At 43.3% G+C, this 13,375-nt stretch overlaps 2 protein-coding genes across 3 annotated transcripts in view; one reads left to right on the forward strand and one right to left on the reverse strand.

Moving 5' to 3' along the window:
* Positions 1-1,641: 1,641 nt before the first annotated feature.
* Positions 1,642-7,742, forward strand: LOC311096862 (uncharacterized protein). 2 transcript variants are annotated; one of them, XM_084136252.1, is made up of 2 exons: positions 1,642-2,247; positions 3,340-7,742. In XM_084136252.1, the coding sequence occupies exons 1-2, from the start codon at positions 2,150-2,152 to the stop codon at positions 5,276-5,278; spliced, it is 2,037 nt and encodes a 678-aa protein (XP_083992378.1). In that variant the 5' UTR covers positions 1,642-2,149; the 3' UTR covers positions 5,279-7,742. The 2 variants fall into 2 exon arrangements, with proteins under 2 accessions (XP_083992378.1, XP_083992379.1); XM_084136253.1 differs by having other exon boundaries at positions 1,645-2,247; positions 3,394-7,742.
* Positions 7,480-13,375, reverse strand: part of zer1 (zyg-11 related, cell cycle regulator) — a 36,942-nt gene continuing 31,046 nt past the window's right edge. The window contains exons 13-16 of the mRNA XM_084136251.1: positions 13,256-13,375; positions 11,473-11,570; positions 10,412-10,514; positions 7,480-8,284 (exon numbers count right to left, since the gene is read on the reverse strand). The exon at positions 13,256-13,375 is cut by the window's right edge and continues 69 nt beyond it. Of these exons, the coding sequence (XP_083992377.1) occupies positions 8,227-8,284; positions 10,412-10,514; positions 11,473-11,570; positions 13,256-13,375 (379 nt within the window). The 3' untranslated portion in view covers positions 7,480-8,226. The remainder of the gene's footprint in view (positions 8,285-10,411; positions 10,515-11,472; positions 11,571-13,255) is intronic.

Consider the following 13,375-nt stretch of genomic DNA (forward strand, 5'->3'; position numbering starts at 1 on the left):
TGTCTGGTGTGTGTAGGTCTGGTGTGTTTAGGCCTGGTGTGTGTAGGCCTGGTGTGTGTAGGCCTGGTGTGTGTAGGTCTGGTGTGTGTGCTGTCTGGTGTGTGTAGGTCTGGTGTGTGTAGGTCTGGTGTGTGTAGGCCTGGTGTGTGTAGGTCTGGTGTGTGTAGGCCTGGTGTGTGTGCTGTCTGGTGTGTGTGCTGTCTGGTGTGTGTAGGCCTGGTGTGTGTAGGCCTGGTGTGTGTAGGTCTGGTGTGTGTGCTGTCTGGTGTGTGTAGGTCTGGTGTGTGTAGGTCTGGTGTGTGTAGGTCTGGTGTGTGTGCTGCCTGGTGTGTGTAGGCCTGGTGTATGTAGGTCTGGTGTGTGTGTAGGTCTGGTGTGTGTAGGTCTGGTGTGTGTAGGTCTGGTGTGTGTACTGTCTGGTGTGTTTAGGCCTGGTGTGTGTGCTGTCTGGTGTGTGTAGGCCTGGTGTGTGTAGGTCTGGTGTGTGTGTAGGTCTGGTGTGTGTAGGTCTGGTGTGTGTAGGTCTGGTGTGTGTGCTGTCTGGTGTGTGTAGGCCTGGTGTGTGTGCTGTCTGGTGTGTGTAGGTCTGGTGTGTGTAGGCCTGGTGTGTGTGCTGTCTGGTGTGTGTAGGCCTGGTGTGTGTGCTGTCTGGTGTGTGTAGGCCTGGTGTGTGTAGGCCTGGTGTGTGTAGGTCTGGTGTGTGTGCTGTCTGGTGTGTGTAGGTCTGGTGTGTGTAGGCCTGGTGTGTGTAGGTCTGGTGTGTTTAGGCCTGGTGTGTGTGCTGTCTGGTGTGTGTGCTGTCTGGTGTGTGTAGGTCTGGTGTGTGTAGGCCTGGTGTGTGTAGGTCTGGTGTGTTTAGGCCTGGTGTGTGTGCTGTCTGGTGTGTGTGCTGTCTGGTGTGTGTAGGCCTGGTGTGTGTAGGTCTGGTGTGTGTGCTGTCTGGTGTGTGTGCTGTCTGGTGTGTGTAGGCCTGGTGTGTGTAGGCCTGGTGTGTGTAGGTCTGGTGTGTGTGCGGTCTGGTGTGTGTAGGTCTGGTGTGTGTGCTGTCTGGTGTGTGTAGGCCTGGTGTGTGTGCTGTCTGGTGTGTTTAGGCCTGGTGTGTGTGCTGTCTGGTGTGTGTAGGTCTGGTGTGTGTAGGTCTGGTGTGTGTACTGTCTGGTGTGTGTAGGCCTGGTGTGTGTAGGTCTGGTGTGTGTGCTGTCTGGTGTGTGTAGGTCTGGTGTGTGTGCTGTCTGGTGTGTTTAGGTCTGGTGTGTGTGCTGTCTGGTGTGTGTAGGTCTGGTGTGTGTACTGTCTGGTGTGTGTAGGCCTGGTGTGTGCTGTCTGGTGTGTGTGCTGTCTGGTCTGTGTAGGCCTGGTGTGTGTAGGTCTGGTGTGTGTGCTGTCTGGTGTGTGTGCTGTCTGGTGTGTGTAGGCCTGGTGTGTGTAGGCCTGACATTTGCAACTGTTTTTATCACTTAATTAGAAGCACCACAATTTAAAATGTGTGTTTTCTGTTAGTCACACAGCGACTACTGAACAGACATGTAGAAGTTTATTTTAAAATGCAAAGTATTGAAAATGTACTAAATAAAAAGCTCTGTAAACACTTGCATCTTTTGCAACACTATAATAAGTGTGAAAAGTTCTACACACACTTGCAGTCTTTACGCCTTCTTGAACACTTGGGGCGAATAGAGGAAATACGTTGTGCAAGTGGTCAAGAGCACAAGTGTGTGTGTGTGTGTGTTTGTGTGTGTGTGTGTGTGTGTGTTTGTGTGTGTGTGTGTGTGTAAGGCCAAGGCATGTGTTCTCTTTCAACTCTCCGTGACCCGCAGCGCCTCGAGAAGCGCACGTATCCCTCAAGTATTTTTAGCTTTGGCAAGTCGAGGCAAAAAACACAACAACCCAATCCGTGATTTCATGAAGTGCCGCAGTTCCAGATGCACAACTCTCACGAGGACGCGCTGATGAATCCTCTAACACAATGAAGATGTTCCCCTTTTGAGGAGGACTGGCAGTAATGCAGTCGCTGCACTTCAAGCCGAGAGCGAGACGCCTCAGGCTATTTACAGATCCGCTGAGCTAGAGAAGTTCCTCAGCTGAGACGACGTGAAGAGAGAGACTCGTTCGCCCAGAGACTCATGCAGCCGCAGGGAACGTGCAAACAATGGAAATAGTGGATCCGGAGAACGAGATGACGGCACTGGAGGAACCGGAACCAGAACCGGAACCGATGAACGACGCGGAGGAGGATCTGAGCAACAGGTGAGAACACACACACACACAAAAACACACACACACACTAGGGCTGGGTATCGATTCAGATGTTCCAATTCGATTCGATTTTGATTCTGATTCTAAATTCGATTCCCGATTCGACTCAATCAATATAGATTTAATACAAATCCTATATTTATAAAAAAGAACAGTGAACATAAGTTTACAAGTGGTTAATTAATAAAAAGATATTAAGAGCCACAAACCTGTATATTAGACTCTGTTTATTTCAGGTGCACTAGAGTACATTAGCACAGACCCCACTCTAGATTTCAAATGCATACAGTGAATAAACAGGATTTTGATGCAAGATGAAAAATTGATGCTGTAAAGTCAGAACAGTCGCATGTCTTGATCAAACAGGATCAGGTTATTTTATGTTTAAGATAAAACACACATCACAGTATTAGCTGTAACATGCAAGCCTGAACAGTGGAGGAAAACTAATTCTGGATTTTGGGTGATAAATAAATATGGAAAAATACAGTTTTGTGGCCTTTGAGAATCGATTCTGAATCGACCACATTTAAAAAAAAAGATTAATCGAAAAACAGATTTTTTTGCCCAGCCCTAATCAGCTTACATGTGATTTACAGTCAAACCCAAATATATTCAGACTCCTTCAACATTTCTCAGTTTCAGTTTATTCGCTATAGTTTAGAAAATGGTGATAAAATATGAGCAGAACTCAGTTGATATTTGACTGGTTTTGTCCGTCCTTCTGTTAGACTGTCTCACACATGAATTATGTTGAATATCTGTCAGCTGTTAAATTTAACTACACAATTAGATAATACCAGTTTAGCTCAACCAATCACCAAGCAATGCTTCATTTTGTTCAGTCTGTGTGTAAAAAGAGCATTAGCAATTAAAGAAGAAACACTTCAGCAAAACATGATCAGCTCAAAGTGTCCGAATCATTTCTGGTCCCAAATGTCACTGGTAGTCACTGTATGAAGAATATTTGGGTATAATATGTTTCAGTTTACTTTATTTTGCTCTCCTCACTCACATAATGAACTATAGTGTCCTGATCACACTAGTGAAGTGGTGTCTGAATCATTTTTGGTTTGACTGTAGCATAACTTTTCCAACATCATGTCAGACTGATGGATTTGGTGTGAATCCCCTCAGTCTGAGAGAGGTGGTCCAGGACGGGGCCGTGAAGCCCAAACTCCACTGCCTGATGATGGATCCGTGCTTCTCCATGGTGACGGTCCAGAGCGAGGACAGCGGGATCTTCTGGGAAACCGCATCGAGTCGATGCTCCACGCCGTGGGCCTCCGAGTTCAACACCTCCGAACCCTCCTACTCCCTCCACGCTTCCGGGAAGCCCGGCAGGATCGTGTTCATAATGGACAAAGAACTGATGAGCAGGAGGAAGAAAAAGCGAAGATCCGACAAAACAAGGACTCGTCCACAAGTCACTCGCGAGATGCTTGCGGAAGCGGAGAGACCGGCAATGGTGGAAGTGTCCGTTCCAAACTCGGGAACGGAAGAGCAAAGAACAGAGGAACTAAAAGAAGAGCGTCTGTTCAGTTTAGTCTCTGAAGGATCCGAGATACTGAACATCATCGCTCCGCATAAAGTGTCCACGGTGGACGAAGAGGAGAGCAAAGGTTTGGAAGATAATCTGTTTTACCTTGAGGAGACGCCAGCTATGAAATCCCCAGAGATCCCAGATGAGCCAAACCTGGATGTTCCTACTGAGACTGAGATCATCCATACGGTGATCCCAGAGCCGTTAGTCTCGTTCCCGCATGTCCAAGAGTCCCGAAGAGGAGCGACGGCCGAAGACTACTTTGAGAAGTTCGCGCTTCTCTACGATCAAGCGCCATCGGGATCAGCGCCTGTTGAAGAATCACCGGAGCAAACTGAGGAAAAGATTGAAGACGCACCTCGTCCTGAAGTGGAACCTGATTCCGGTGTTTCCTCAGCCGTGAGTATGCTAGATATTTCTGACGAACACTTGGACGATGTGTTTTACGGCGGAGGTAGCGAGCCACAAGATGATGCCGCAAGTGCTGGGGAAAAGGGAAGGGAGTTTTCCCAATCCTCTCTGAAGGAAAGTGGGAGCGCCTTGTTTGGGAGTGAGGAGTCGGTCCTCACGCCTATATACCTTCCTGAAGGGCCTCAGAAAATCATTGACCTTAATCTGCTGGAGGAGCCGAAAGCCTTGGCGTTCCTGTACTCGGATCTGTACGCGGACGCCATCGGTACCCGGAAGAAGCCGGATGACGAAGTCGAGAGCGTGACCTCTGAGAAATCCTTCCACAGTCAAGAGTCCGACAGGGAGGACAGAGGCTATCTGGAGAAGTTCGTGCTCAAAGTTGAGACTCAGGCCACGGAGAACGACTTCAGGCGCTCCGAAGAACGGCATGATCCTTTCAAACTCACTGGATTTGTGGAACGCCACAGTGCAGAGGTGGAAAATCCGGGAGACGATCCGGAAGAAATCACGGATTTCTTTAGGAACAGCGCATCTTCGTCTCCCTGCGAACCTGTGGAGCGGCTGGAGAGAGAAGAAGAGACAGAAGTCGTGAGGACACCTCGGGTCACTTTCAAAGAGCAAGCGTCGACACCATCACGTACAGAACCACAGAATCAACCGTTCGCTGACGACGACGACTTTTCAGAAGAGTTTTTACCGGTTGAATTAAGCGAGGATTGTCCAGCATGGGAGGAAAGCGTGCCGACGATTGTCAGAGATGCTGTAAAATCAACTTCAACCCGGACGGATGAATCAAGACTTAAACCGAATCCTGTAAGCGTTAACAGCCAAATCCAAGCGCAAAACACAGTGAAACCCGTTATTGCTCACCACAAACTGTTCCTGGATCTGACCCCGCTGATGCCCGTCGAGGCCGAGGACGAGAAGGAAACAACCGAGGGGGAAAAGGAGAAGGAGAACACGAGCACTGAAGATGCCGGATCATCATCCAGTGATCCCTCAAACCGACTGGATTATCCGCATGAGGACAATGCTGAAGCTCCAGCTGCCTTGAGAAAGTCTGATTGACTTTTAAGGGCCGCTGATTCGCTGGCTTGATGACGAGTGATCCATCAGAAAAGAACAGAAACTGAGCAGAACGTTATCATGTGTCTCTATTGGTCATCTCGTAAAGATCGTATTTACGAGTTGAACGCACATGAACGCCATCATAATGTCGTAAACACGGGTGGGAAGCTCGGGATTTTCTTTAAGCCCCGATCTTTACGAGTTGTGGGCGTGTCAGTGAGAAAGATGGTGGAATACCACAATACTTAGCAGTGATATTATCAGGCTTTTCTATTTACAGCAAAGTAAGCCAATTGCCTGCACAGAATATGATGGCATTGTAAAATAACAATGTAATTTGTAACAATAAAGTTTGCAGTGGCTTCATAAATTAATTAAAAACATAAAAAAGCAAAGCACACATCTGTGTGTCATCTAAGAGCCTAGAATGGAAAAACACAAATATGGAACTTAGCCTAGTTCTTGTGCAATGTATGACTGTATAAGCCTAATGAGACAAAACTGAATGTTTGTGAGAGTCTACACCTCCACTGCTGAAAATAAGTAAATAATTTAAAAAACATTTTATCTTGTACAATAACCTGTGCTTAAATGATGTACTGGTTATAATATTTTATAATAGTTTTGCTGCTCAGGCTTCAGCATATATACAAGAGTGGAATTATTTATTTTAAACACTTGTAGACATATGTGAATACGATGAATAAAGTATAAATACTGTTAACTTGGTGAATGTGCCGTTTAATGTCAGAATTACATTCAGTTTAAGTATCTAAAAGTCATTGTTGTCTCGTTAAAATTTCGACATAATCGTGTTTTCTTTATTAGTTGAAATTGTAGGCCCTACGTCAACCAACAATCAAAAAGTTGAGTAGCCTACTATGAAATCTCGTCTGAAGCACACCGTAACAGCTCATACCTGTACCTCATCAGGCACTCAATATCCAGTTATTAATGTATTCTTAAACATTCAGTAGTTAATACTATTGTCGTCTTAAGACTGTAAAAAAAAGTCTTACCTCAGAAATTCGCGCCTTTTCCTGTCAATCTACGTGCGCGCGACCGCGACTATCATACGTTTACGACTGGAGCCATTATCCCACATAAGAAAATCAAATCACGCTTTTGTAATCCATAATTAGGACATAAATCAAAAGAAAGTGTAAATACGTCATAATTATGAGATGAAAAGTCGAAATTATGACGAGTCATAATTATAGCTTATTAAAAAGTTTAAAGTCGATTATGATTTATCATCATTTCGACTTATATCCTAATTATGATTTCGTATGTTTTAATCTTGACTTTTGTCATATGATTTACCAAAGCTTGATTTTTTTTTCTTATAGCCTGTGTTTATTATTATAACATTCTCTCTCAAAGATGCAAACTAAATACATTTATAACAAAACGTTCATGATAAGTTATATTACAAGCTACATGTGACTAAACAAGTCCCTGAAATACAAACCAAACCATGATATACATTGAAACTAAGGGACAGGGCAATGATAAAATATAGAAATAAAAATAGATAAAGTGTTTACACACATTTGACCTGCCAGTTAAAGTGGATTCTCTGAAGTACAGGCTTCTGCTCCGATTGTTCTTTTACTCAGTGTAGAAAGTGCCCATATTGCAGACATCTAAATGAATAATTCTGCAAACCATCTGCATATTAATAATACCCGAGTCTTACCTGCGGTCCAGAGACGGTCTGATCCGGATCCGGATCCAGTAATCCGGTTCTGACACACATGAATCATGCAAGTGCACTTTTTGTGTTTTTAAACAGACGCATTTATACAAATAAGGGAGAAAAAAAAAAAACATTGTCTAACATTTTCCCATAAAGTTTTTAAACCTCTGAAATAAGTTTGTAAATAAGGGGGAATTAAAATGTGCATTTTCTTATTCTGTATTTGATGATTTTATATTGGTGAAGGAGTTTAAGAAATCCAAACAGATATTGTTAAATTCTGTAAAAACGAATATCAGGCCTGTTTTACAAAAATGATTTTCAACAGTAGACGAAACACAGATATTTAAATATCAGAACAGCTGAAACTGCTGTAAAGACACACACACACACACACACACCATCACTGATCTAAACACACACTTGATGAGCCGATATAACAGAGTGACAGATTATCATCATCATCATCATCATCTGTAAGAAATAAAGACAGCAGCCAGACGACTGTAACAGAGTGTTTGACAACTATTATTATTATTTATCTCTCTTTACACCCAGTGTTGTGTGGACTTCTCACTTCAGTACATCATGGTTTTATTGCAGTTCAGAACCGTGTAGAAAAACAGCTTCCCAGCACAGATAAAGCAGGTCTGATCAACCCTCGTCGCTCCGGGAATAAAGCGCTGACTCCGACTCAATCAGCTTCATAATGAGATCGCAAATAAAAAGTGAATATGATTAAAAATACAACAAGAAAAAAAAAAACTGAAAGAAACAAAACGATGAACTCCCCAAAAAAGATGATCGCTTTAATGTCAGGTGTGTGAATGTGTTTGAGAACGCGCGTGAGATTTCCAGCCGGGAGTCTTTAATATAAAACATCCAGCGGGAACAATCCCAGAGAACTTCCTTCCCGAGACTCCAGCGTTCGGATCGATGATCACAGAAGCTTATACTGAGGAGAAACTCTCTGAAGATGCCTTATGAGGACACGAGCAGAACGTCCTCCACACACACACGCATATACACACACACACACACTCACTCGGGCACAGATAAAAACAGAAACACACACCCCTAGAATGACACAGCTGCGACTGCGGTCCATGTGCAACACAGAAACAAGCCCGACACACACACACACACACACACTCGTGACCTCACTGTAGTGTGACGTGACAGACGTGTGTTGCAGGAGAGCAGCGTGACGTCCTCTTCTGGATCTTCATCTTCATCATCTTCGTCATCTTTACCTGCTGGTGTCCATGGCATCCTCCTTAAAGTTCTCACACTGATCCATCACTTTCCTGCACACAAACGACACACACACACACTCTGCGATCAGTCTAACTCACGACTCTTCTTCTGCCAGACTGACATCAGGGTCATTACTCCATCATTGCGCATTACAGTTTTCCTCATCGCTTTGGCTCGATTCTCGAATGACTCTTTCTCTCTCAACACAGTGAGTTTCAGGACTCTGAACACTCAGCTTCTTGTTCACATCAGATTTGGATTTCTTGTGTTTGGCACACGTGTGGAAAGAGGAAGCACAGGTGTGTGTTATCTGCACACTGACTAAACGCACATGTGTTTCCCACTAATACCTGACGTGGAATATCTGTAATGTCTGTTGAATTGAAAAATGGCCGTTTCTTTCTGTGAAATGTGTTACACACAAACTGAAAATACACAGGTCCTTGCTGTGGAAGAGCAAGATATGTAAGAATGTGTTGTTAGGGACACACACACTGTATAGATTATAGAATATGTGAAAAAGCAGCTTTTACATGTGCAGCATTTCTACAGATATGTGCTGTATTACTAAACATGTTCAGTCCCACTGTATATTCGGTGTCTTTAACTACTGTGTACTCACAGTTAAATGATTAAATTGACACAATGCACTCATTGTGTACATGTTTATACATCATACTCATATTCGCTCACCCCTCTCTCTGATAACCCTGTGGATCTCCGTCAGTCCTTCTGTCTCTGATCATTTACACTCGTCAAGTAAAAGTCTTTCAGTGTAACTGTACAAACTTCAGCTCGAGCTTCTCGTGTCTTTCTGCTGTCAAATCTGCACTGATTTTATCAAGTAAACGCAAGAATCTGATATTGTTAGTAATATTTCAACTTCACTGAAGCAGGTTAACTTGATTATCAATCATCATTTATTATAAGAATCATGAGTATCAAATATGATCATCAGGCTTTTGAGGAAGGTTTGTTTGTTCCTCTCTCAATCATCATTGCATTATATGTTTAAAACTACAGAGCTTTGATAATAAAACTAAGCATTAAATATCATCTTACTAAGACATATTACTGGCAGATATTGATATTTATACACATTTTATGTCCATATCTGCTATAGTGTTATAAAGATCTCACTGTTTACAAGCATCAGAATCTCTCATAAATATCAGCATCAAACTGAGCTGTTTCTCCTCCATATCTCACTGTATCAGACTATATGAGCCATAAAAGCCTGATGCATCAAATATGACACTAAAAAAACATTTATGCATACTTTTTTTTAGATTTAAAAATTATTTTTTTGTCAAAAACTTCTAAAAAGTGTTCCATAAAAATATATGTCTGACTATTATTTCATATGTCAGGATTTACAGGGTTAAAACCAAAAGTATCAGGGCAATTATTGGTGGAGGGCAAATCATGAATCAGTGTCAAATGATTTTGAGTGTGCGTGTGTGTTATTAAGTGTGTGTGTGTGTGTGTGTGTGTGTGTGTGTGTGTGTGAGATAGTACCGTGCCATCTCCTTGGTCTCCTGATGGGAGGACTCCAGCTCTAGAACCCTCTTCAGCATTAGTGTGTGTGTGTGTGTGTGTGTGTCAGTACCGTGCCATCTCCTTGGTCTCCTGATGGGAGGACTCCAGCTCTAGAACCCTCTTCAGCATTAGTGTGTGTGTGTGTGTGTGTGTGTCAGTACCGTGCCATCTCCTTGGTCTCCTGATGGGAGGACTCCAGCTCTAGAACCCTCTTCAGCATCAGTGTGTGTGTGTGTGTGTGTGTATGTGTGTGTGTGTGTGTGTCAGTACCGTGCCATCTCCTTGGTCTCCTGATGGGAGGACTCCAGCTCTAGAACCCTCTTCAGCATTAGTGTGTGTGTGTGTGTGTGTGTGTCAGTACCGTGCCATCTCCTTGGTCTCCTGATGGGAGGACTCCAGCTCTAGAACCCTCTTCAGCATCAGTGTGTGTGTGTGTGTGTCAGTACCGTGCCATCTCCTTGGTCTCCTGATGGGAGGACTCCAGCTCTAGAACCCTCTTCAGCATTAGTGTGTGTGTGTGTGTGTCAGTACCGTGCCATCTCCTTGGTCTCCTGATGGGAGGACTCCAGCTCTAGAACCCTCTTCAGCATTAGTGTGTGTGTGTGTGTGTGTGTGTGTGTGTGTGTGTGTGTCAGTACCGTGCCATCTCCTTGGTCTCCTGATGGGAGGACTCCAGCTCTAGAACCCTCTTCAGCAGGATCACTCCTCCCTCCTTCATCAGGAGAGGACAGTATTTCGTCGCTGCCGGACGAAGAGAGGAGAGCGTGAATGATCTGATCTGAGTGAGAACACTGGCTCTCATTAAGCATGTGCACACACACATTTGTGCATACGAACCATTTTAAGAACAAATCATGATTCAGCAAAAATGTCATAATAAAATGTATTCTAAATATACCATAAAATAACACAAAAGCACTTCTTCTGTGTGGCCTTATACTCAGGGATGCACTCGGCCTTAAATCCAAACACACTTTTTTCTTCTGAATTTAATTAAAAAAAATTGTAATGTTTGGGCGAGTTTAGTGTGAGTGAATAACCTCGTTTAGAATCCTTCACATTCACTAACATCAGAACGAGGTCAAGAACACATTCATGTGTGTGTGAAGGTGTTGTGAATTAGGAGAAATCACCAGGAAGAGCTTCAGGCTCATCGAAGTGAAAATTACCAAATCAGACTTAGAATGAAACTGAAGTACTAAAGGTTCGTACACACTGAGTCCGAAATTCTCGCGCGTTAAAAAATAAATACGACCTCACGTTATGTCAATGACGTTTACACACTGACTCCGACACAAGACAAATCGGATCGGGTTTGATTTTCTGCGTTTTTCTCATCCGTAGCAAGCGTTTTCAGTTTTGACCACTCAGAGCCACCGTACAAGTGAACGCCACAATCCAGAACTGCTCAGGATCAGCTGGTTCACGGAAATCTGTGGTCTTGTATTTAATATGTAGATATCGGCATTAACCTGAGCCTCGGACATCCTGAAGAACTGTGAATGGCTCGGGATTGGATGGACCCAGTATCTCCTCTTTATAAGAAGAGAGAGGACATCATCCTCACTGCCTGTGCACGCTCTCTGTGCGCGACGGAGTTTCAGGATGACGAATACGAAAGAACGCATACGAAAATGTCGGACTCCGTGTGGAAGAGCCTTATTTATACATCACAGTGATTTTAAAGTGAAATACTCACGGTAAACCGACACCAGGTTATACAGCGCCCATGTGGCCCAGTGCTGACTGACCGGAGCACCACTCTGAGCCAGCAGACGCAGGATCGGCTCGAACGACCTGCACACACACACACACACACACACAGGTCAGTGACGAGAGCGTCTGCTCACAGATGACATCACTCTGATCTCTTAAAGGTGCAGTGTGTACGTTTAGCAGCATCTAGTGGTGAGGTTGTGAACTGCGCCCAACAGAAGTTACGGTGGCCGACAGGAAGTGATGTCGTCGTTTGAGACTGCAGAGAGTAGCCAGTTAAACAATGAGGGTTCTTTATAAAGATAAAGTAAGAAATTAGGTTTACTTAATTATTCAGCAAAATGATGTTATTGTGAATATTATTGTCACTTGTTCATCATCGTGTCAGTGTTTTATTCGCTGGCTTTAGCTGAAGCTTCTTATCATGAAGAACAACAGTGACGAAACGCGTTTGTCCGTTCAGGGCCACCATAGAAACATGACGATGTAAGCGGACCCGCGGTGTGTGTAGAGAGAAATGCTCATTCTAAGCTAATAAACACAAATAAACACTGAAAACATCGTTATGTTTATGATATTGCAGTTCTGTCTACAGATCCTCCTGAAATACACAACACACCTTCAAGTCATTTTCTGATTACTGTATCATATCAGCCACATCATCTGAAACATGCTGCGATATAATGTGATTAACGTCAAGCACGTAATCTCGATCAGACACGTGTGCACTGGTGCTGAAGCGAGAGCTCATATATTCATATATCACTGTAAACACATGCGTTTACTCTTACCATCAATGCCACTATAATTTATGTGCTTTATAATTATATTTTTCATTCCTAATGCCGTTAAATTTACTCATCCTTCCCTCGCACACTTTGTAACACATCTTTCCCTCGCGGGTCAAAACGACCCGAAGCCATAAAATTATACTTTTTTTTTTTCACTTAGAGAATATTTTGTCTTTTTTTAATGCAATTTTTGGGAGATTTTTGTTATTTTGTTATTGTTATTTATTTTATTTCTGCTGGGTCCTAGAGTCAGTTCTCTTCAGTATGCATTCAGATACACATAGACATTATAAAATAATTTTTTGGTGAAGTTTTAGCATTCTTAGTTTGAACTTTGAGCATTTTTAGCTCTTTCTATGTGTCCTGCAGCATTCCTCGCATTCATTCGTTCCTCAGGGGTCAAATCGACCCGAGAGTGAAGGATTCCTTACGGTTTTAAATTTCAACCTCAAAACTCCTCAAATTCATTGAGTTTTTTGTGTGTGTGTGTGTGTGTGTGTGTGTGTGTGTGTGTATTCGTGTTCAAGTGCGACAAAAGTCCAGGAGTCTTGAACCCTCTGATGAACACTCAATTTTATTATTTAAACAAAAAAGAGAATTTCAGGTCAAAATGACCCGAGGGAAGGATGAGGATTTGTTGTAGAGTGAAAGGAAACAAAGTATACATGTTTATAGTGTTTGTCTGTAAATATAACATTTTATTTACTGGTATTTCACATTATTTTGTATGTAATAATAAAATATGACACTGACGAAACTTATCAGAGTTTCTCAACAACGCAATTTTGACCCGTGTGACTTATCTTGCAGAAAATACGGCATCCGAGTTAAAAGAGTCCTTACTAGGTCCTCATCCTCATCCTCATCTTCATCATCCTCATCCTCATCTTCATCATCATCATCATCCTCATCATCCTCATCATCATCATGCTAAGCTGTATTAGATCAGCGTGAGGTGACACACACTACACACACCTGTAGTTGATGTTGCGTCGCGAGGTAACGTCCCAGCTCTGGATGGCCGCCCACATTTTGTCCATGACCTCTGACCTCTGGGGCTCCTCCATGGCCCAGACCTCAGGCCCGTCGAACATG

Source organism: Abramis brama, assembly GCF_963993115.1.
Source record: "Abramis brama genome assembly, chromosome: 15".
NCBI lineage: Eukaryota > Metazoa > Chordata > Actinopteri > Cypriniformes > Leuciscidae > Abramis > Abramis brama.